The sequence below is a fragment of the Chlorocebus sabaeus genome, chromosome 23 (genome assembly GCF_047675955.1).
Source record: "Chlorocebus sabaeus isolate Y175 chromosome 23, mChlSab1.0.hap1, whole genome shotgun sequence".
In the NCBI taxonomy this organism is placed as follows: domain Eukaryota; kingdom Metazoa; phylum Chordata; class Mammalia; order Primates; family Cercopithecidae; genus Chlorocebus; species Chlorocebus sabaeus.
In genome coordinates this window covers 73,123,322-73,147,947 of record NC_132926.1, presented here as the reverse complement: position 1 = coordinate 73,147,947, position 24,626 = coordinate 73,123,322, and the positions used below count along the sequence as shown (strand labels likewise).

General features: G+C 38.7%; 1 protein-coding gene across 8 annotated transcripts in view; it reads left to right on the top strand.

Moving 5' to 3' along the window:
* The window catches only part of FER (FER tyrosine kinase), a 452,292-nt gene that overhangs the window by 51,803 nt on the left and 375,863 nt on the right, over positions 1-24,626 (top strand). For 7 of the 8 annotated variants that reach the window (XR_005235731.2, XM_037984945.2, XM_008014098.3 and 4 more), the window contains one exon: positions 6,090-6,356. Coding sequence is in view for 6 of the 8 variants with exons in the window: in XM_037984945.2 (XP_037840873.2) it covers positions 6,150-6,356 (207 nt within the window). In the remaining 2 variants the exon portion in view is untranslated. Of the gene's footprint in view, positions 1-6,089; positions 6,357-9,828; positions 9,936-24,626 lie in introns of those variants that run through there. The other variant, XM_073010779.1, reaches the window with a different exon arrangement.

The window sequence follows — 24,626 nt, the reverse complement described above, 5'->3', positions numbered from 1 at the left end:
GGAGGCTCTTTCTTAACAATATTAAATCATTTGATCTGTGAATGTGAATATATCAATTTACTTAGGTCTTTAAAAATTACTTTCTTTTCTGAGATGGAGTTTTGCCCTTGTTGACCAGGCTGGAGTGCAGTGGGTATGATCCTGGCTCACTGCAACCTCCACTTCCTGGTTTAAGCGATTCTCCTGCCTCAGCCTCCTGAGTAGCGGGAATTACAGGCATGTACCACCACGCATGGCTAATTTTGTATTTTTAGTAGAGACGGGGTTTCTCCAGGTTGGTCAGGCTGGTCTCAAACTCCAGACCTCAGGTGATCCGCCTGCCTCAGCCTTCCAAAGTGCTGGGATTATAGGTTTGACCCACTGCACCTGGCCCTAAAATTACTTTCAACAGTGTCTTATAGTTTTAAGCATACAGGTTTTGCTTTTTTTGGTAAAATTTATTCCTAAGTATTTTATTATTTTTTGGTGCTTTTGTAAATAGAATTGTTTTCTAATTTCATTTTTGGATTGTTCAATGATGGTATATAGAAATATAATTTATTTTTGTATATTGACCTTGTACCCTGTAATATTACTTTACTGTTTTTTATTTGTTTATATTTTAATTTTTGTGGATATATAGTAGGTATATCTATTTATAGGGTACATGAAATATTTTGATACAGACATGCCGTATGTAATAATCACATCAGGGTAAATGGGGGTATCCATCACCTCAAGCATTTATTCTTTGTGTTACAAACAATTCAATTATACAGCTTTAGTTATTTGATAATGTACAATTAAATTATTATTGACTACAGTCACCCTGTTGTGCTATCAGGTACTAGGTCCTATTCTTTATATATTTTTTGTACCCATTAACCATCCCAACTTTCCCCCTGCTTCCCACTACCCTTTATAGCCTATTGTAACCATCTTTCTACTCTCTGTCTCTATGAGTTCAAGTTTGTCTTTCTGTGTCTGGCTTATTTCACTTAATATAATGACCACCAGTTCTATCCATGTTGTTGCAGATAACAAGATCTCACTCTTTGTACCACATCTCTTTATTCATTCATCTGTTGATGGACACTTAGGTTGCTTCCAAATATTGGCTATTGTAAACAGTGGTGCAATAAACATAAGAGTGCAGATACCTCTTTGGTATACAGATTTCCGTTTTTTTATTTTGTTTTGTTTTATTTTTTGTTTTTTTTTTGGGGGGGGGAGGTTATATACCCAGCAGCAGGATTGCTGGATTATATGGTAGCTCAGTTTTTAGTGTTTTGAAGAATCTCCAAACTGTTGTCCATAGTAGTGGTTGTACTAATTCACATTCCCACCATCAGCAGTGTTTCAGGGTTCTCTCTTTTCTACATCCTTACTCTTTGTTTTCTGGTCTTTTTCCTTTCCTGTCTTCCTGTCTTTCTTTTAGGGAAGGTACTTTTCTTTGGTGGTATGACTTAATTTTACTTTTTTTGTATTCATTGTATGTTTTTTGATTTGAGAGTACCATGAAGCTTGCAAATACTATTTTATAACCCATTATTTTAAACTAATGACAAGTTAACATGATTGTGTAAACAAACAAGCAAAAAGAAAACTAATAAAAAAAACTCTGTACTTTAACTTTGACACCCCCTCCGCTTTTTAACTTATTGTTGTTTCTGTTCATAACTCGTTGTACTGTGTCTTGAAAAGTTGTAGTTATTATTTTTGATTGGTTCATCTTGTCTTTTTTCTTAAGACCAGAGTAGTTTACACACCACAGTTATACGTTATTATTATAATGTGATAATATGCTTTGTTTGTGTACTTAATTTTACCAGTGAGTTTTGTACCTTCAGATGATTTGTTATTGCTCATTAATGTCCTTTTCTTTCTGGTTGATTAATCCCCCTTAGCATTTCCTTTTTTTTTCTTTTCTTTTTTTTTTTTTTGAGACGGAGTTTCACTCTTGTTGCCCAGGCTGGAGTGCAATGGCGTGATTTCGGCTCCCTGCAACCTCCACCTCCTGGGTTCAAGTGATTCTCCTGCCTCAGCTTCCCTCGTAGCTGGGATTACATGTGCCCGCCACCATGCCCAGCTAATTTTTTGTGTTTTTAGTAGAGATGGGGTTTCACCATGTTGGCCAAGCTGGTCTTGAACTTCTGACCTCAGGCGATCCACCTGCCTCAGCCTCCCAAAGTGCTGGGATTACAAGTGTGAGCCACTGTGCCCGGCTCCCTTTTTTTTCTTTCTTGAGTTTCACTCTTGTTGCCCAGGCTGGAGTACAATGGCGCAATCTTGGCTTACTGCAACCTCTGCCTCCTGGGTTCAAGCAATTCTCCTGTCTCAGCCTCCCAAGTAGCTGGGATTACAGGTGCCAACCACCATGCCCGGCTAATTTTTGTATTTTTAGTAGAGATGGGATTTCGCCATGTTGACCAGGCTGGTCTCGAGCTCCTGACTTCAGGTGATCCACCCACCTTGGCCTCCCAAAGTGATGGGATTACAGGTGTGAGTCACTGTGCTTGCCCCCTGCTTAACATTTCTTATAGGACAAGTGTGGTGTTGATGAAATCCTTCAGCTTTTGTTTGTCTGGGAATATCTTTATTTCTCCTTTATGCTTAAAGGATATTTTCACCAGACATGCTATTCTAGGGTAGACTTTTTTTTTTTTTTCTTCCCTTCAGCACTTTAAATATTTCATGCTACTCTCTCCTGCCGTGTAAGATTTCCGCTGAAAAGGCTGCTGCCACACATATGGGATCTCCATTGGATGTTATTTGTTTCTTTTCTCTTGCTGCTTTTAGGATCCTGTCTTTATTCTTGACCTTTGGGAGTTTGATTATTAAATGCCTTGAGGTAGTCTTTAGGTTAAATCTGCTTGTTGTTCAAGAACCTTCTTGTACATGAATATTTATATCTTTCTCCAGGTTTGGAAAGATCTCTGTTATTATCTCTTTGAATAAACTTTCTACCCTTATCTCTTTCTGTACCTCCTTTTTAATTCTTAATTACTCTTACATTTGCCCGTTTATGCCTGGGCATGGTGGCTCATGCCTGTAATCCCAGTACTTCGGAAGGCCAAGATGGGAAGATTGCTTGCACATAGGAGTTTGACAGCAGCCTGGGCAATAAAGTGTGACCCCATCTTTACAAAAAAAATTAAAATTAGCTGGGCATGGTGACACATGCTTATAGTCCCAGCTACTCAGGAGGCTGAGACAGGACGATCTCTTGAGCCCAGGAGGTTGAGGCTGCAGTAAGCTCTGCTTGTGCCACTATACTCTAGCCTGGGTGACAGAAGGAGACTCTGTCTGGAAAAAAAGAAAAACTTTCCCCTTTTGAGGCTATTTTCTAGTTCTTGTAGGCATAGTTTATTCTCTTTCATTCTTTTTTTGTTATTGCTCCCTCTGACTATTTTTTGTGCCACTGTACTCCAGCCTGGGCAACAGAGGGAGACCCTATCTGGAAAAAAAGAAAAAAATTTCCCCTTTTGAGGCTATTTTCTAGTTCTTGTAGGCATGGTTTACTCTCTTTTATTCTTTTTGTTGTTGTTGTTCCCTCTGACTATTTTTAAATAGCCTATCTTCAAGCTCACTAATTCTTTCTTTTGCTTCATCGATTCTGATATTAAGAGACACTGATGCATTCTTCAGTATGTCAGTTGCATTTTTCTGCTCTAGAATTTGTGCTTCATTCTTTTTATTGATTTCAATCTCCTTGTTAAGTTGATCTAGATAGATTTCTAAATTCGGTCTCTCTGTTATCTTGAATTTTTCTGATTTTCTTCAGCTATTTTGAGTTCTCTGTGTTAAAGGTCCCTTATCTTTCAGGCCAGGATTGGTTCCTGGTGCCTTAATTTAGTTTGTGTATGGAGGTCCTGTTTTCCTGGATGGTTTGGAATCCTGTGGGTGTTCGACAGAGTCTGTACATTCAAGAGTTAGGTATTTATTGTAGCCTTCACTTCTGTGCTTTGTTTGTACCTGTCATCCTTGGGAAGGCTTTCCAGGTAATACAAGGTACTTGGGTGTTGTGATCCAAGCTGTATCTGTATTAGGGGCCACTTCAAGCCCAGTAACACTATGATTTATGCAGACTTGTAGGGGCACTGCCTTTATGGTCTTGGATAAGATCTGGAAGTATTCTCTGCATTACCAGGCAAAAACTCTTGTTCCGTTTCATTCCTTTCTCCCAAACAAATGGGGTCTCTCTCTGTTTTGAGTCACCTGGAGCAGGGGGTGGGGTGACACAGTCACCATGTTGCTACCAGTACTGGAACTGCACTGGGTGAGACCTGAAGCCAGCACAGCACTGGGTCATGCCCAAGACCCACTGTAATTGCTACCTGACTCCTGCCTGTTTGCTCAAGGCACCTGAGCTTTATAATCAGCAGGTGGTGAAGCCAGCCAAGCTTGTGTCCTTTCCTCAAGGGCTCTAAGTGGGTCCAAAGATGTCTGTTAAACAAGGAGTGGAGTCAAAACCTTAGAAATCTACCTAGTGCCCTATTCTACGGCTAAACTGGCACTCAAGCCATGAGACAAAGTCTTTCCCGCTCTTCCCTCTCCTTTCCACAGGTAAAGAGCCTCTCTCCCTGGCCACCACTACCACAGGCCCACAGGAAGGACTGCCGGGCTACTGCTGATGTTGGCGGAAGGCCCAAGTTTCCTTCAGTCAGATTGTGGTGAATGCTGCCAGGCCTGGGACTTACCCTGCAGGGCAGTGGGCTCCTCTCTGGCCCACAGCAGGTCTAGAAGTGCCATCCAAGAGGCAAGACCTGGCATTGGAAGCTGTAAGAATGTGCTTGGTGCTCTACCCCACTGTGTTTGAGATGATACTTAAGATGTGAGACAAAGTCCCCTTAACTTTCTCTTTGTTTTTCTCAAGCAGAAGGAGTCTCTCCCCATAGCCACCACTACAACTGGAAATGTGCTAGGTCTCACCTGAGGTTAGCATGTCTGAATCTGACCCAGGGCCCACAGCGTACTACCTGGGTATCACTGCTGGTTATTCAGGGACCATAGGCTATTAAGTCAGCAGGTGATGAAGCCTGCCAGGACTGGGTCCTCCCTTTCAAGGCAGTGGGTTTTTTTTTTTTGGCCCAGGTTGTGTTTAGAAATGTCATTCAGGAGGTAGGGCCTATAAATAGGGGTCTAATGACTGCCCAGTGCTCTATCCTACTGTGGCTGAGCTGGTATCCAAGAGGCAAGACAATGTTCTCTTTACCGTTTGTCTCCTCTCCTCAAGCAGAAGGATGGAGTCACTTTTGTTGCTGCAAGCTGTCCTGGCTGGGGTGCAGAAGGGGTGTTGCAAGCCCTCCTGTAGCCTCCCTCTTTCATGTCTCTCTAGGTTGCTGAAACTCAAGTTCTGACTGCTGGAATAAGCAATTCCCTTCTGGCTGTGACTGGTCTAAATGCTCTCTTCCTGGGTGGACATTGGCTGAGTTCATCCTGGTTTTGCTTTCTGCTGTGACAGGGCAGCAGTGAGTTTACTGCAAAGTACCGCAATCACAGTGCTCTCTTTCTCCTCCAAGCATACTCTGTGTACCATGTGGCCACTGCTGGGGGATGGGAGAGGACTGGTCTTGATGATTCAAGACTGTGTTTTCTACACTTTTCAGTACCTCTTTCAGTGATAGGAAGTTAAAACTGGGTACTGTGATTGCTCACCTGATTTTTGGTTCTTATGAAGGTGATTTTTGTGTGTGTAAATAGTTGTTAAATTTGGTGTTCCTGCTGGCAGGGGGGCAGGGGGGCACAATTTGTAGAGGCTTCTAGTCATTTATTTTAATAGTTTTTGTTGCATTACATAGGATTTTCTACATACAATATGATGTAATTTGCAAATTAAGATTGTTTTACTTCTTTCTATCCCATCTGAATGCCCCTTTTATTTCATTTATTTCATTGTATTGGCTAAGACCTCTGGTGTAATATTGAAGCCAACAATAGAGTGGACCTCTTCATCTTATTTCTGATCTTTGGAAGAAAGTATGTAGTCATGATTTTTTTTTTTTTTTTTTTTTTTTTTTTACCCCAAAGAAGAATCTATCATAACTTTTTTTTTTGAAGACTAATTTCCTTTTTATTTAAGAGTTTTTCTCTTTTGTTTACATACACAGATAATGTGCTGATTAGAAGGCTCACTTGTGCAGTGTGGAGGATAACCAGTGCCTTACAAAATGGGATTTGGGAGTGACCTGAAGAATTCACATGAAGCAGTGTTAAAATTGCAAGACTGGGAATTACGGTTACTGGAAACAGTAAAGAAATTTATGGCCCTGAGAATAAAAAGTGATAAAGAATATGCATCTACTTTACAGAACCTTTGTAATCAAGTTGATAAGGAAAGTACTGTCCAAGTGAATTATGTCAGCAATGTGTCCAAGGTAAGAAGAATAATTTCATTATTTGCTATTTATAGCATTATAATTGTCCTTAAAATGCAATAGCTCATACTGTTGAATGATCATACTCAAGTCAGCATTCTTAAGCAGTGATTCCACAATTTTACAGAGTATGAGAATCTCATGGAGAAGTTTTTCAAAATTATACATTTTGGAGTGGCTGGGCATGGTGGCTCATGCCTGTAATCCTAGCACTTTGGAAGGCTGAGGCGGGAGCATCACTGTAGCCTAGGAGTTTGAGACCAGCCTGGGGAAAGTGGTGAAACCCCATCTCTACAAAAAATATGAAAATTAGCTGGGCATGGTAGCATGTGACTGTCGTCCTAGCTCCTTGGGAGGTTGAGGTGGGAGGATTGTTTGAGCCTGTTAGATCAAGGCTGCAGTGAGCTGTGGGTGACAGTGAGACCCTGTCTCAAAAAAACAGAACAAAAAATTGGGGAACTGTACCTCTCTGATATTCTGACTTGATGGGTCAGGTTTGAGAACCATTGTTACAAATTTGGTTTCTTTTATTAACTCTTCTGGCTTTGGGTCATTTGAACCCTGCTATTTTTCCCTTTAGAACAAACTTTAGTTATAAACCGCTCCCTGAATTCTTCTGTGAATCATTAGTGTTGTGAATCATATGGAATATTTTAGCATGTAGCTGTTATTTGCTATCATTTCAGTACAAAAATATTAGTATATTGTTGAGTTAGTCACTCTTAAAACATCCATTAGATGAATAATGTATTTTTTAAATCCAAGATTATTCTGTCATATAAAAATAAGGGCCAGAATTGTACTGTTAATTGTTCTTTGAAAACACTGAAGAAGAAATGTTAAACTGTAATAGTTCTTGGATTCTTGCTCTATTACTTCCAATGTCTTCTTTAAATATCATATTTCGATGGGTGCGGCACACCAACATGGCACAAGTATACATATGTAGCAAACCTGCATGTTGTGCACATGTACCCTACAACTTAAAGTTTAATAATAATAAATAATAAATAAATAAATAAATAAATAAATAAATATCATATTTCACTATATTCAAAGTTAAAAATAAATCTTTTTAACTTTAGAATGTTAAAAAAAATTAATCTTCTTTCACTTTTGGGTCTTAGGATTTGAGTAAATTTTAGAGGAAAACTCTGTTACCTGTGGAGACTGTGTATATAGTGTGTTTGATCAAGTAAAGATTTGTGATTTTGTTAAGTCCACTAATGTTAATATATTTAACTTCCTTTCTGGGCCAGTATCTAGTCTGAAGGTAGAGCTGCCAGAGATGGCCACAAACAATACAGGACATCATCTGAATTTGCATGCAGTATTTTGGATGAACATATATTAAAAATTATTTGTTACTTATCTGAAATTCAAATTTAACTGGATATCCTTTTTTTTATTTGGCAGTTTCATCTGTAGGTATAAGCCTGCTATTATGTTAATGGGAATAGGTAGGGAAATTGATAGGAAAAGTACTTTTGGCATTTTAAGAGTCACATTTTATTTAATTCTTGTTTTTGGTAAGCTACCTGGTGTCTCTGAGTCCAAAGACTTTCTGCTTCATTTATACCTCTTGTTTTCTTTTCTTTCTTTCTTTCTTTCTTTCTTTTTTTTTTTTTTTTTTTTTGAGATGCAGTCTCACTTTCTTGCCCAGGCTGGAGTACAGTGGTGCAATGTTGGCTCACTACAACTGCTGCCTTCTGGGTTCAGGTGATTCTTGTATCTCAGCCTCATGAGTAGCTGGGATTACAGGTGTGTACTACTACACCTGGCTAAATTTTGTATTTTTAGTGCAGACGGAGTTTCGCTGTGTTGGCTAGGCTGATCTTGAACTCCTGAGCTCAAATGATTTACCTGCCTCCATCTCCTGAGCTTTACCAGAGTCATCTGACCTCATAAATCTTGACCTCCCTTTTGCAGGACACTTAGGTTTTAACTTTTCCTCCTGTGCTAATTAGTTACCACTTACCTGCTTTTCATTTTCTTACATTCTGTTGACGTGTCTTACTTGCCGTTGTCACACAGTTTCTATTTTCTTTGTTATTGCTAATTTATACATTAAATTAACAGTTGAACAATGGTTGAGAACTCACAGAAAATCAAGGAGTATGTCAGCTTTTCCTCCTTTTTTTTTCTTTTAGGATCTTGCCCTGGCATCTAGGCTGGAGTGCAGTGGCGCAGTCATCTGTGCTCATTGCAGCCTTGACCTCCCAGGCTCAAGCAATCTTTCCACCTCAGCTTTCTAGGGAGCTGGGATTATAGACATGTGCAACCATAACTGGCTACTTTTATTTTATAGAAACGGGGTCTCAATATGTTGCCCAGGCTGACCTTGAACTTCTGGGCTCAAGTAATCCTCCCACCTTGGCCTTCCAAAACTCTGGGATTATAAGCGTGAGCCACTGTGACCAGCCATTCTTTCCTCTTAACACAGAAATACTATGATTTATTCTACCTATAAGTAAAGTCTACCTTTTTTTAAGAGGATTGTGCTTTTCATATTATATCTTTAAAAAATCTTTGCCTGATGCAAAGTTAGAGTTTTGCCTGTGTTATCATCTGGAAATTTTATATTTTTAAGTTTTGTATGTAGGTCTATGATTTATTTTGTATATGTGGCAAGCTATGGATTGAAGTTCTTTTTTTTTTTTTTTTTTTTTGCTTCTGGATATCCATTTATTCTAACATCATTTGTTGAAAATGCTAAGCTTTCTCCATTGAATTGCCTTTCATCTTTGTTTAAAATCAGTTGACCGTAATGTGAGTCTATTTTTATACTCTCTATTCTGTTCCATTCATATTTTTGTCTATCATGACACCAGTAACACATTTAATTATTTGGTCCTTGATAATAATATCAAAGTAGTCATCCCTTATTCATGGGAGATATGTTCTAATATCCCCAGTAGATGTCCAGCTGTGGAAAGTACTGAACGTCCATTGTTGTCAATCAGAATATATTTCTGTTCATGCCTTCCACCCACAAGTTTAATTGCTTTTCCATCTTAACTAAGCACTTATCATGCACTATGCATATAACTTTTGCAGTTTGAAGTGCAACATCAAAAATTCAAAGGCACAAATTTCCTTTTTCTTCTTTTTCACAGTTGCTGGGATAGAAGATTCATTCTTACTATAGCTCTTAGCAACCTCAGCATACGTTTTTTTTCTTTCCTTAAATTGAGAACTTTCATCCCTTCACCCAAAGGAGACACTTTCTGGCTTCTTTTTGGCATATCCAAATTATCAGCATCACTATCCTTGCAGTTTGGGGCCATTATTAAGTTAAATAAAGGTTCCTTAAACACAAGCACTGCTATAGCAAGACAGTTGATCTGATAACTGAGATGGCTACTGAGTGAGTAATATTCAAGTAGCATATAGAGCGTGGATACACTAGACAAAGGGATGATTCATATCCTGGGCAGGACAGAGTGGGGAGGCTAGGTATTTCATCATACTACTCAGAGCGGTGTCACCTTAAAACTTACGAATTGTTTATTTCTGGAATTTTCCATTGTTGGACTATGTGCAATCGAAACTGCAGGAAGCAAAACAACAGATTAAGGGGTACTACTGAACTTATTGTTTTTCTGAATTATTTTGGCTTTTCTAAATCCTGTGCATCTCCTTATGAATTTTAGGAGCATCTTACCAATTTTTATTTTTTTTTAAAAGGCTACTGGGATTTTGTTTGGAGTTATATTGAAAGTATAGATAAATTTGGGGAAAATCTATATCTTAACAGTATTGGGCTTTCAGTAAGTAAAAATGGTGTACATTTTAAATTGTTAAAAAATAATTCGACTTTTATTTTAGATTCTGGGGATACACATACAGGTTTGTTTCCTGGGTTATTATGTGATGCTGAGGTTTATGATATGAATGACCCCATTACCAAAGTAGTGAGCATAATACCCAGTAGTTTTTCAGCCTTTTCCCCCATCCTTCCCTCTCTCCTCTAATATTCTGCACTGCCCATTGTTTCCATCTTTATATCCTTGTGTACCCAATGTTTAGCTGCCACTTATGAGAACATGGAGTATTAATTTTTTTTTGTTCCTTTGTTAATTTGCTTAGGATAATGGCTTCCAGCTGCATACATGTTGCTGCAAAGGGCATGATTTCATTCTTTTTTATGACTATGTAGTATTCTATGGTGCATATATACTGCATTTTCTTCATCTAATCCACCATTGATAGGCAATGAGGTTGATTCCATGTCTTTGCTACTGTAAATAGTGCTATGATGAACATACAAATGTAGGTGTCTGTTTGGTAGAACTATTTATTTTCTTTTGGCTATATACCCACTAATGGGACTGCTAGGTCTAATGGTAGTTCTGTTTTAATTTCTTTGAGAAATCTCCAAGTGCTTTCTCTAGTGGCTGAACTAATTTACATTTCCTCCAACAGTGTATAAATGTTCCCGTCTCTCCACAACCTTATGAGCATGTGTTGTTTTTTTGACTTTTTAATTATAGCCATTCTTACTGGTGTGAGATGGTATCTCATTGTGGTCTTGATTTGCATTTATCTGATAATTAATGATGTTGAGCATTTTATCGTGTGTTTGTTGGCCACTTGTATGTCTTCCTTTGAGAAGTATCTGTTAATGTCCTGTGCCCACTTTTTAATGTTTTATTTTTTCTTGATGATTTGTTTAAGTTCTGTATAGAACATTAGTCCTTTGTTGGATGCATGGTTTATGATTATTTTCTCCCATTCTGTAGGTTGTCTGTTTACTCTGTTGATGTTACTTTTGTTATATAGAAACTCTTTAGTTTGATTGAGTCCCACTTGTGAATTTTCATTTTCGTTGCAATTGCTTTTGAGAATTTAGTAATAAATTTCTTCCCACAGCTGATACCTAGAATGGTGTTTCCCAGATTTTCTTCTAGGATTCTTATAGTTTGAGGTCTTACATTTTTTTTTTTTTTTTTTTTTTGAGACGGAGTCTCGCTCTGTCGCCCAGGCTGGAGTGCAGTGGTGCAATCTCGGCTCACTGCAAGCTCCGCCTCCCGGGTTCACGCCATTCTCCTACCTCAGCCTTCCCAGTAGCTGGGACTACAGGCGCCCGCCACTGCGCCCGGCTAATTTTTTCTATTTTTAGTAGAGACGGGGTTTCACCATGATCTCGATCTCCTGACCTTGTGATCCACCCGCCTCGGCCTCCCAAAGTGCTGGGATTACAGGCGTGAGCCACCGCGCCCGGCCGAGGTCTTACATTTAAATCTTTAATCCATTCTGAATTAATTTTTGTACAGGGTGAAAGTTAGGGGACACGTTTCATTCTTCTGCATATAAAGCTAGCCCACTATCCCAACACCATTTATTGAATAGGGAGTTCTTTCCCTGTTGCTTATTTTTGATGAAAGATCAGATGGCTGTAGGTGTGCGTTTTTTTTTTTTGTTTTTGTTTTTGTTTTTTTTTCTGTGTTTTCTAATCTGCTCCATTGGTCTATGTGTCTGGTTTTATACCACTACCATGCTGTTTTGGTTATTGTAGCTTTAGAGTATAATTTGAACTTGGGTAATGTCAAGCCACTAGCTTTGTTCTTATTACTTAGGACTGCTTTGGCTCTTTGGGTGACTTTTTGGTTGCATATGAATTTTATAATAGTTTTTTCCCAGTTCTATGAGAAATGACAGTAGTTTGATAGGAGTAGTGTTGAATCTGTGGATTACTTTGGGCAGTATGGGCATTTAATGATATCGATTCTTTCAGACCATGAGCACAGAATGTGTTTCGATTTTTTTGTGTCATCTATGATTTCTTTCAGCAGTGTCATGTAGTGCTTCTTGTAGGGATCTTTTACTTTCTTGGTTAAATGTATCCCTAGGTGTTTTATTTTATTTTTTTATTTCTATTGTAAATGGCATTGCATTCTTTATTTGGCTATCAGCTTGAATGTTATTGGTGTATAGAATTGGTACTGATTTTTCTAATTGATTGTGTATCCTGATTCTTTACTGAAGTCGTTTATCAGTTTCAGGAGCCTTTTGGTGAAGTACTTAGGGTTTTGTAAGTATAGACGCATGTCATCCATGAAGAGAGATAGTTTGACTTCTTTTCCTATTTGGGTGCCTTTTATTTTTTTCTCTTGCCTGATTGTTGTGGCTAGGACTTCCAGTACTGTATTGGTTTGGAGTGGTGAGAGTGTGCATCCTTGTCTTATTCCAGTTCTCAAGGGGAATAGCTCAAGCATTTGTCCTTCAGTATGATGTGGGCTGTGTGTTTGTCATAGATGGCTCTTACTATTTTGAGTTATATTCCTTCCATGCCTAGTTTATTGAGGATTTTTATTGTGAAGCGATGATGGATTTTATCAAACACTTTTTCAGCAGCAATTGAGATTATTATATGGTTTTGTTTCTAATTGTGTTCATTGGACAAATTACAGTTATTGATTTGTATATGTTGAACCAACCTTGCATCGCAGGAGTGAAGCCTATTGGATCATGGTGAATTAATTTTTTGATGTGCTGCTTGATTCAGTTTGCTATTAATAGTATTTCATTGAGGATTTTTGTGTTTATGTTCATCATGGATATTGACCTGTAGTTTTCTGCTTTTGTTGTGTCTTTGCCAAGTTTTGGTATCAGTGTGATGCTGGCTTTTTAGAATGAATTAGGTAGAATTCCCTGCTACTTGATTTTTTGGAATAGTTTCTGTAGAATTGGTACTACCTCTTTGTACATCTAGTAGAATTTGGCTGTGAATCCATTTAGTCTGGTTTTCTTTTTTTTTTTTTTTTTTAATTTAGTAGGTTTTTATTACTGATTCAATTTGGAGCTGGATATTGGTCTTTTCAGGGTTTCAGTTTCTTCCTTGATATGGTTTGGCTATGGCCCCACCTAAATCTCATCTTGAATTGTAACTTCCAAATTTCCCACGTGTTGTGGGAGGTGATTGATAATGGGAGTGGGTCTTTCCTGTGCTGTTCTCGTGATAGTGAATGAGTCTCATGAGATCCGATGTTTTTAAAAATGGGAATTTTCCTGCACGAGCTCTCTTTTGCCTGCTACCATCCACATAAGATGTGATTTGCTTCTCCTTGCCTTCCACCATGTTTGTGAGGCCTCCCCACCCATGTGGAACTGTAAGTCCAGTTAAATCTCTTTCTTGTGTTAATTGGCCAGTCTCAGGTATCAGCAGCATGAAAACAGACTAATACAGTGAATTGGTACCAGTAGAGTGGGGCGTTGCTAAAAAGATACCTGAAAATGTGGTAATGACTTTGGAACTGGGTAACAGGCAGAGGTTGGAACAGCTTGGAAGGCTCAGAAGAAGATAGGAAAATGTGGGAAAGTTTGGAACTTCCTAGAGACGTGTTGAATGGCTTTGACAAGAATTCTGTTAGTGATATGAATGATAAGGTCCAGGCTAAGGTGGTCTCAGATGGAGATGAGGAACTTGTTGTGAACCGGAGCAAAGGTGACTCTTGTTATGTTGCAGCAAAGAGACTGGTGGAATTTTGCCACTACCCTAGAGATTTATTGAAATTTGAACTTGAGAGAGATGATTTAGGGTATCTGGCAGAAGAAATTTCTAAGAAGCAAAGCATTCAAGAAGTGACTTGGGTGCTGTTAAAGGCATTCAGTTTTATAAGGGAAGCAGAGCATAAAAGTGTGGAAAATTTGCAACCTGACAATGTGATAGAAAAGAAAATCCCATTTTCTGAAAGAAATTCAAGAAATTTATAAGTAACAAGGAATTAAATGTTAATCACCAAGACAATGGTGAAATGTCTCCAGGGAATGTCAGAGGTCTTCATGGCAGCCCCTCCCATCACAGGCCTGGAGGCCTAGGAAGAAAACATGGTATTGTGGGCCAGGCTCAGGGTCCCTGTGTTATGTGCAGTCTAAGGACTTGGTGCCCTGTATCATAGCCACTCCAGTCATGACTAAAAGGGGCCAAGGTACAGCTTGGGCCATGGCTTCAGTGGGTGCAAGCTCCAAGCCATGGCAGCTTCCATGTGGTGCTGAGCCTGACAGTGCATAGAAGTCAAGAATTGAGGTTTGGGAACCTCCTCCTAGATTTCTGAGGATGTATAGAAATATCTGGATGTCCCAGCAGAACTTTGCCACAGGGGTGGGGCTCTCCTGGAGAACCTCTGCTAGTGCATTGTGGAAGGGAAAGGTGGGGTCAGAGCCCCTACACAGAGTCCCTACTGGGGCACCGCCTGGTGGAGCTGTGAGAAGAGGACCACTGTCTTCCAGACCCCAGAACGGTAGAGCCACTGACAACCTGCACCGTGTACCTGGAAAAGCTGCAGACACTCAACAACAGCCTGTGAAAGCAGCTGAAAGGGAGGCTGTACCCTGCAAAGCCACAGGGGCAGAGCTGCCCAAGACCATGGGAACCCACCTCTTTCACCAGCGTGACCTGGATGCAAGACATGGAGTCAAAGGAGATCATTTTGGAGCTTTGAGATTTGACTGCCCCACTGGATTTCAGACTTGATGGGGCCCGTAGCCCCTTTGTTTTGGCCAGTGTCTCCCTTTTGGAACGGCTGTATTTACTTAATACCAGTACTCCCATTGTATCTAGGAAGTAACTAGCTGCTTTTGATTTTACAGGTTCATAGGTGGAAGGGATTTGCCTTGTCTCAGATGAGACATTAGATTGTGAACTTTTGAGTTAATGCTGAAATGAGTTAAGACTTTGGGGGATTGTTGGGAAGGCATGATTGGTTTTGAAATGTGAGGACATGAGATTTGGGAGGGGTCCAGGGTGGAATGATATGGTTTACCTGTGTCCCAACCAAAATCTCATATTGCATTGTAACGCCCACAATTCCCATGTGTTGTGTGAGGAACCCCGGGGGAGATGATTGAATTATGAGGGCAGGTCTTTCCTGTGCTGTTCTGGTGATGGTGAATGAGTCTCATAAGATCTGATGATTTTAAAAACGGGAATTTTCCTGCACAAGCTTTCTTTTTGCTTGTTGCCATCCACATAAGATGTGATTTGCTTCTCCTTACTTTCCACCATGTTTGTGAGGCCTCCCCAGCCATGTGGAAGTGTAAGTCCAGTTAAACCTCTTTCTTTTGTAAATTGGCCTGTCTCGTGTATGTCTTTATCAGCAGTGTGAAAACAGACTAATACATTCCTGATTCAATCTTGAGAAGTTGTGTGTTTCCAGGAATTTGTCCCTTTCCTGTAGATTTTCTAGTTTGTTTGCGTAGAGGTGTTCATAATAGTCTCTGAGGATCTTTTGTTTTTCTGTGGATCGGTTGTGACGTCACCTTGGTGATTTCTTATTGTGCTTATTTTGCATCTTTTGTCTTTTTCTTTGTTGGTCTAGCTAGTGGTCTATCAACCTGTTTATCCTTTCAAAGATCAAAGTTTTTGTTTTGTTGTTTGTATGGATGATTGAATATCAATTTCATTTAGTTATTATTTGGTTTTAGTTACTTCTTTTGCTATCTTTAGGGTTAGTTTGTTCTTGTTTTTCTTGATCTTCTAGGTATAGTGTTAGATCCTGAATTTGAGATCTTTCTGCCTTTTTGGGGTGGTGTTTAGTGCTATATACTTTTCTCTGAACACTGCTCTTGTTGCATCCCAGAGATTCTGGTATGCTATTTCTCTGTTTTTATTTATTTCAAATAATTTTTTGATTTCTGCCTTAATTTCATTGTTTACCAACAAGTCATTCTGGAGCAAGGTGTATAATTTCCATGTAATTGTGTGGTTTTGAGAGATCTTGGTATTGATTTCTCCTTTTATTTCACTGTGGTCCAGGGGTGTTGTTGGTATGATTTAGATTTTTTTTTTTAATTTACTGGGACTTGTTTCATGGCCAAGCATGTGGTTGATGTTAGATTATGTTCCATGTCAGATGAGAATAATGTGTATTCTGTGTATGATACCCAGAATATTTTGTAGATTTCTATTAGATCCAGTTGGTCAAGTGTTGAATTTCAGGTCAGAATTTCTTTGTTAGTTTTCTTTCTCAGCGATCTATCTGATGCTATCAGTGGGGTGTTGTGTGACTGTCTGTTTCTTTTTGTAGGTCTAGATGTACTTGTTTTGTGAATCTAGGTGCTTCAATGTTGGGTGCATATATTAAGTATAAGTTAAGTCTTGTTGATTTAAATTCTTTATCATTATTATCATTTTTACTTCTTTGTCAATTTTTTTTTGTTGGTCTAACATTTGTTTTACCTGATATAGGAATAGCTTCACTACTCTTCTTGTTTTCTGTTTGTGTGATCTTTCTCTAACCCTTTACTCTGTGCCTATGGGTGTCAACATGTAAGAATGGGTTTCTTGAAGACAGCAGATGGTTGGGTTTCTTTTTTTAATCCAACTTGCAACTCTGTGCCTTTTAAGGGGGTAGTTAGGCAATTTACATTCAATATTAATATGTGAGATTTTGATCTGATTGTGAAGTAATTAGATGATGGCTTTGTACTTTCTTTTGTGTGGTTCCTTTATAGGACCTGTGTGCATGTTTTTGTGGTAGCAGTTATTTTCGTTGTTGTTGTTTCCTTGTTTAAAACTCCCTTAAGGATCTCCTGTGAGGCTGGTCTAGTGGTATTGAATTCCATTAGCACTTGCTTGTCCGGAAAATATTTTATTCCTCCTTCACTTATGATGCTTAGTCTGGTGAGATGTGAAATTCTTGATTGGAATTTCTTTTCTTAAAGATGGCTGAAAGTATGCCCCTAACCTCTCCTGGCTTATAAGATTTCTGCTGAGAAGTCCACTGTTAGCCTAACAGAGTTCCCTTTGCATATATGATCTGACCTTTTTCTCAGCTGCCTTTAAGATTTTTTTTCTTTAGTTTTGACCTTGGACAGACTTGTGACAATATGTCTTGTTGCTGTTCATTTTGTATAGCATCTCACAGGTGTTACCTGGATTTTTTTGTATGTGGATATCTACCTCTTCAGCAAGATTAGGGAAACTTTTTTTGAATTATTCCTTCAAATATGTTTTCCAGGTTGTTTACTTTTTCTTCTCCTTTCTCAGGAATGACAGTAACTCATAGGTTTGGTTGCTTTACCTAATCCCGTATTCCTCAGAGAGTGTTTATTTTAAAAAATTCTTTTTTATTTATTTTTGTCTGACTGTGTTAGTTCTGAAGATATGTATTTAGGCTCTGAAGTTTCCTCTGAAGCTTTCAGTTGTCTTTTGAAAAAGCTCCTTAAGTGAGTTTTTCTTTTCTTTTCTTTTCTTTTTATTATTATTATACTTTAAGTTCTAGGGTACATGTACATAACGTGCAGGTTTGTTACATATGTATACTTGTGCCATGTTGGTGTGCTGCACCCATCAACTCGTCAGCACCCATCAACTGGTCATTTACCTCAGGTATAACTCCCAATGCAATCCCTTCCCCCTCCCCCCTCCCCATGATAGGCCCTGGTGTGTGATGTTCCCCTTCCCGAGTCCAAGAGATCTCATTGTTCAGTTCCCACCTATGAGTGAGAACATACGGTATTTGGTTTTCTGTTCTTGCGATAGTTTGCTGAGAATGATGGTTTCCAGCTGCATCCATGTCCCTACAAAGGACAACTCCGTAAGCTCTGATTGATTTCTCTTTAAGATGCTTATGTATTCCTTCATTACCTGGATTGCTTTTGAAGTTTCTTTGTATTTAATTTCATCCTTGTCTTGGATCTTGTTAATCATTCTTGTAATACATGCTTTTCCATGCTTTGAATTTTTTGTTTTGTTTTGTTTTTTAGACAGGTTCTTGCTCTGTCGTCCAAGCTGGTGTGCAGTGGCATGATCACAGCTCTCTGCAGCCTTGATCTTCTGGGCTTGAGTAATCCTCCTACCTTAGCCTCCTGAGTAGCTGGGACTACAAGTGTGGACCACCATGCCTGGCTAATTTTTGTATATTTTGTAGAGATGGGATATTGCCATGTTGCCCAGGCTGTTCTCAAACTTCTGGGCTCAAGTGATCCTCCTGCCTTGGCATCCCAAAATGCTACGATTACAGGTGTGAGCCACCATGCCAAGCCTGTGCTTTAAATTCATTATCCGTAATTTCTGAGTTTCTAGTTTGTTTGTAGACTATTGCTAGAGAGCTGATATGATCCTTTGGTGATGTCACTACATTCGGATTTTTCATGGTGCCAGAATTCTTGTGCTGGTTCCTTCTGATCTGGAGGTGCTGGCACTTCTAATTTTTGTAATTATTTTTGTTCAGGTAGGAATTTTTCTTTTTTCTTTCTTTTCTTGTGATATTATTATTATTTTTTTATTTCTCTTTTCTTTCCACCCCTACCTAGGTAGTGTAACTGTAGAGAATGTTCAGTAATGTCTTTTTGGCTCTGCTGTATGGACTTCTGTTGGCAGGTTTTATACTGGGCTTTTGTATTGGGCTTTCTTTATGTATAAGCCAGTACATAGTGCTTATAGGTAAGAAGTGACTGTGGCTAACACAGCTGGGTGTGTATACTTGATCCTTGCTTACTGAGAGAAGCTCTCTGTTGCCTCAGGCAATTGATTGATCCATGGAGTGCACAGTGGTCTGAGTTCCCTGCTCAGCTGTCCAGGCTGGTGAGCAAGATGTATGGGGCTGGACTGGCCAGGCCTGCTACAGGTCCCCCAGTGGCAGGCAAAAGCACCAGCACTGAGGGAGAATCCAATGGGTATCCACCAAGTGCTCAGAGGTGTGCCTAGGAAACCTCCTCAGCCCCAAGTTCTTTGCCTATGGGGGGAGAGTGGGCCAAACTCCTAATCCAGGAGAGTGGATACTCCAGATACCTGGACATGGAGTGTACTGCAGCACCACAGTTTCTGCACAGGAATGGTGGGGCAGGCCAGGTGTCTGATTCAGAAGAGTAGGTGCTCCCAATGGAGATCTGCATTGGTGTCGAGCAGAGAGGGCCTAGCTGCAATACGGTCTCTTCATAGGGTTGGATACTCAGTTTGCTGACCTAGGTGAGCAGGTGTTTCAGCTGTCTGGAGATCTGCCTGGGGGTGAAGAAGAGAGGGCCCTCCTTTTTGTGTATCTTTGCACAGAAAGGGTAGAGTGGCTCATGCTTCCAATCTGGGCTTGCAGGTTCTTTGCCTGGAGACCTGCCCTGGTGAGGAGCAGAGAGGGCCCTGTTGCCCCATGATCTGTGCACAGGAAGGGTGGGTGGGTCAGGCTGCTTTTCCAGGTGAGCAGGTGCTCCAAGTGCCTGGAGATCTGCCTGGTCATGGAATGGAGAGGGCCCTTCTGCCCCACGATCTATGTCCAGGACTATGTCCAGGATCTATGTCTAGGCTGCTGAACCAGGCAAGTGGGTGCTCTGAATGCCTGGAGATCTGCCTAGGTGTGAAGTGGAGAGGGCCTCCCTGCAGCAAGATCTGTGAATGGGAAGGGTGGGGCAGGTCACACTGCTGATCCAAGTGAGTGGATGTTCCAGATGCCTAGAGATCTGCCTGTGTATGGAGTGGACTGGGCCCCAAAATACCATGTTGTATGCTCAGGAAAGGTGGGCCAGCTCAGGCTGTGGAACCAGGCAAGTGGGTGCTCTGAATGCCTGGAGATATGGTGGGGCATGGATTGGAGAAGGCCCTGCTGCACCATGTTCTATGCTCAGGAAAGTTGGGGTGGCTTAGGATGCTGGTCCAGGCAAGTGGGTGCTTCGAATGCCTAGAGGTCTGCCTGGGGTTGAGTTGGAGAAGGCCCTGCTGCGCTACAGTCTCAGGGGAGCTGGCTGGGACACTCAATAATGGCACTCAGACTGCTTCCATGTAGCTAAGCAGGGCCTGCTTGCAAGTCTTACAGTTTGGGAGAAACTGCAGCTTATAACAGCTTTCTTCCTGCCCCAGGCCTGGGACAGGGGAGAGCATAGTTCCAGTACCTGTTGCTGAGGTGCTTTCCATAATTCTGGCTCTGGAGGCCCCTACCCTGCTCCAAAGCAAGCACTCCAGTCTCCGGCCCAAGAGTAAAATTCCTGTTTGGTCATGCTGCTGGGTCACCAAAGAATAACTGTCATTGTATGCATCTGCATTAAAAATGGCATCCTGCTCTTAGTCCTCCTTCTGGGACAATGCCTACATCTTTTTCTGGTGTCTTTCCCTCTCAGCATCTCCAACCCTCTCTCCAAGTTAGCCCCAGAGCTTGGGAGAAACAGTGTTCTCCCTTGTCTTAGGTTGCTCAGATCGCCAGTGGAAAGGTGAGTCGCAGAGAGAGGCTCTCGGCCTCTTTTACATACTGGGGCTTCACTCACTTTTATCAGCTGAATGTTGTCACGGGACTGTTTGCCTGCGTTCTCCCCCATGGGATCTGGGGTCGCCTTCATGATCCCAGTGGATTTTCATTTTCCTTCTTGAATTAAAGCTCACAGAGTTGATTTTTATGTACTGTTTTGCTATTTCCAAGTGACTGAGACATACTAAAAGTCTCTAATCCACCATCTTGGAAGCATAAAAAGTCTTTGAGGTTTTTTGAACAGTGTTTTATAGTTTTCAGTATATAGGTCTTTCAGATTTGTATATAGGTACTTAATATTTTTGATACTCTTGTAAATGATATTTTTTCTAAATTTCAGTTTTCAATTATTCATTGCTATTATATGTTAATCTTGTATCCTAAACTTTGAGGAAAACATCTATTTGTAGCTTTTTATCGATTTTGTTGTATTGTCTACATAGATAATCATGTTGTCTGTAAACAAAGACAGTTTTGCTTCTTTTTTTGTAATCTGGATGCCTTTCATTTATTCTTGCCTTTTTTCAAAATAGGCTTGAACTTACAACACAAAGTGGAATAGAAATATTGACAGCAGATATCCCTCTCTTGTTCCTAATTTTATGAGAAATGCATTTAGTTTTTCGTGATTTTGTATAATGGTAGCTATGGGTTTTTAATACCTTTATAAGGTTGTAGGAATTCCTTTCTATTCTTACTTAGATAAGAGTTTTTTTTAATGAGTAGACATTGGATTTTTTTCAAGTGGTTTGTCTTTGCTGAGATGATTGTTTTTCTTTTTTCAATTGAGTATGTGGAATTGCATTTATTGATTTTTCAAATGTTGAAAGAATTATGGTTTCCTGGTATAAACTTCACTTAGTCTTTATGTATTACAGTTTTCTTATATTTGATTTATTAATAATTTGCTACATTTTTTTTGATAATTTTTGCATCAGTGTTCTCCTAAGAGATACTGGTCTGCAGCTTCCTTTTCTTGTAATGTGTTCTGGTTTTGGTATTAGAATAATATTTGTCTCATAGAGTGAGCTGGGAAGTATTTTCTTTTAACTTTCTGGAGAATTTTGTGTAGAATTGGTGTTATCTCTTACTTAATAAGATCAGTAGAATTCATCAGTGAAGCCGTCTGGGCCTAGAGTAATTTTTCTAAGAAGGTTTTTATCTGTTAATTTTTAAAGTCAATGTAGGGCTATTCAGGTTTTTTATCTTCTTGAGTAAACCTTAGTGGATTATACCTTTTAAAGGATTTGTCTATTTTTGTTTAAGTCATCAAATGTATTAGCAGGTTGTGGTTGTTTTGCCTTATTATCCTTTTAATATGTGGGGAATCTGTAGGGATGTTATAGCTCTCATTGCTGATATTATTTGTATTTTCTCTCTTTTTTTCCTGATCAGTCTCACTAGAGGTTTATCAATTTTACTGATATTATCTGAGAACTGTCTGTTGATATCCTTGATTTTTTTCTCTGTGTTTTCTATTGCATTGATTTCTGTTTTAAAAATATTGATATTTCTCCCACTTAATTTGGGTTTCATTTGCTCTTTTTTCTCCCTAGTTTATTAAGATGAAAGCTGAGATCATTGATTTAAGACCTTTCTTCTTTTGTAATACAAGCTTATACTATTCTAAATTTTCCCTGAGTATTATTTTAGCTGCATTCCAGAAATTTTTATAGGCTTATTTTAATTTTATTTTCAGTTCAGAATACATTTAAATTTCCCTTTTGATTTTTTTTTTTTGATCTGTGTGTTCTTTCAAAGTCTGTTACTTAATTTTCAAATATATATATATATATATTGCCTTGGATCTTTTTGTTACTGATTTTACATTTAATTTCATTGTTTTTCAAGAACCTATTTTGTATCAGTTGAATGTTTAAAAATTTATGAATACTTGTTTCATGGCCCAGAAAATAGTTTGTCTTGATAAATATTGCATGTGCAATTGCTAAGAAGTATGTATTCTGCTGTTGTTGGTTAGAGTGTTCTGTAGATGACAGTAAAGTGAAGATGGTTGATAGTGGTGTTTAAGTCTTCTATTTCTGTATCAGTCAGGGTTTTCCAGAGAAACAGAACCAATAGGAGATATATATATAAAATCATTTATGTATATATATGATTCATCATGGAAGTCTTGAAGACACACGATATGCTGTCTGCAAGCTGGACAAATAGGAAAGACAGCACTGTAATTCAGTCTGAGTCTAAAGGCCCGAAAACCAGAGGTGCCTCCTGTGTAAATCCCAGAGTAAGAAGGCCCAAAAACCTAGAGCTCTGATGCTTGAGGGCAGGAGGAGAAGAATATCTATTCCAGAAGAGAGAGAGTGAATTTGCCCTTCCTCCTCCTTTTTGTTCTATTAGGCTGTCAATAGATTAGATGATGCTTGTCATCGAATCTTCTGGTGGGTCTTCTTTAGTCAATTGTCTGATTAAAACGCTAATCTCTTCTGGAAACACCCTCAAAGACACACACAGATGTGTTTCACCAGCTAGTCAAGTTGACGCATAAAATTAAACATCACATTTTCTTTACTCATTTTTGTCTCCCTGTCCCATCAGTTGAGAGAGGGATGCTGAAAACTCCCACTGTAACTATAAACGTGCCTGTTTCTCCTTGCAGTTTATTACACCATTTTTCTTATATTTGAATCTCTATTATTAGATGCATAAATGTTTAGAATTGTTATATCTTCTTGACAAATAAATTAACTTGTTTATTGGGTGGGAAATGCTTGGGATTTTTATGTTCTCCTTATTAATTAGGCCCTTTATCATTGAGAAATTACCTTAACCTGGTAATATTCTTTGTTATGAAATCTAATCTGTCTGATACTAATATAACCACTCTGGGTTTCATTTGGCTGATGTTAGCATGGTATGCCTTTTTTCATCATGTATTCGATATATTTGAAGCGGGTTTTTGTAAGTAACATATAGTAGAGTCTTGCTTTGTTTCCTAATATGACAGTCTCTGCTGTTCAGTTTGTGTGTTTATACTCTTTCATTTAATGCGATTATTAAATTTATCATCTTACCATTTGTTTTCTCCTTATCCTGTCTGCTCTTTTTATGTTCTTATTTTCCTTTCCCCTCTTTCTTTTGGATTGAGCATTTTTAAAATGTGTCTATTTTTATCTCCTTTATTGAATTATTACCTATAAATGTTCATTGTGTTATTTTAGTGGTTGCATTAAGGTCTATAGTATATATCTATAACTTACTGTAAGTATATATTTTAGTGAAATGTAGAACCTCATCTATAATAATATTCTTGCAAGAGTATACTTCAGTTTCTCCCACCTGTTCCTTATGTTGTTTTTGTTACAACTTTTAATTATATGTGAGTTATAAATTCCACAATACATTATTATTTTTGCTGATTATCTTTTGAATAATTTAAATAATAAATACATAAGTCTTTATATTTGCTCATTGAGTTACAGTGCATGGTACTCTTCATTTCTTTATGTAGATTCAGGTTTCAAGCTTGTATTATTTTCTTTCTGCTTGAAGAACTTCCTTTCACATTTTTTATAGTGCAAGTCTATTAAAAAAAATTTTTTTTAGGTTTGAAAGTGTAAAAATATCTTTATGTTGTCCTTTGTTTTTGAAAGCAATTTTTACATGTATAAAATTCCTGTTTGGCAATTTCTTTACATATTTTAAAGATTTTGCTGTATTATCATCTAACTTGCGTTGTTTCTGATGAAAAATTTGTGCCTAATGTTTTTTTTCCTCTGGCCGTACTTAAGGTTTTCCCTTTGTTACTGATGTTAGGCAATTCGTTATGCGCCTTTATGTAGTTTTCCCTACATTATTTGTGCCAGGGGCTTATTGACCTTTTTAAACCCGTGGGCTACTCCAGTTTTGGAAAATTTTCAGGCATTATTTTTAAAAATTGTTTTTTAGTTCTCCGTCTTCCTTTTATCTTCTTTGAGGACCCTGATTACATATGGATTTGGCTGTTTAAAGTTGTCCTACAGTTTACTATGCTGTATTTTTCTTTCTTCTCTTGTTTCATTGTGGTTAGTTTTTATTATTGTCTTCTACTTCACTCATCTTACTTTTATTCAATGTCTAATCTGTTGTTAATTTT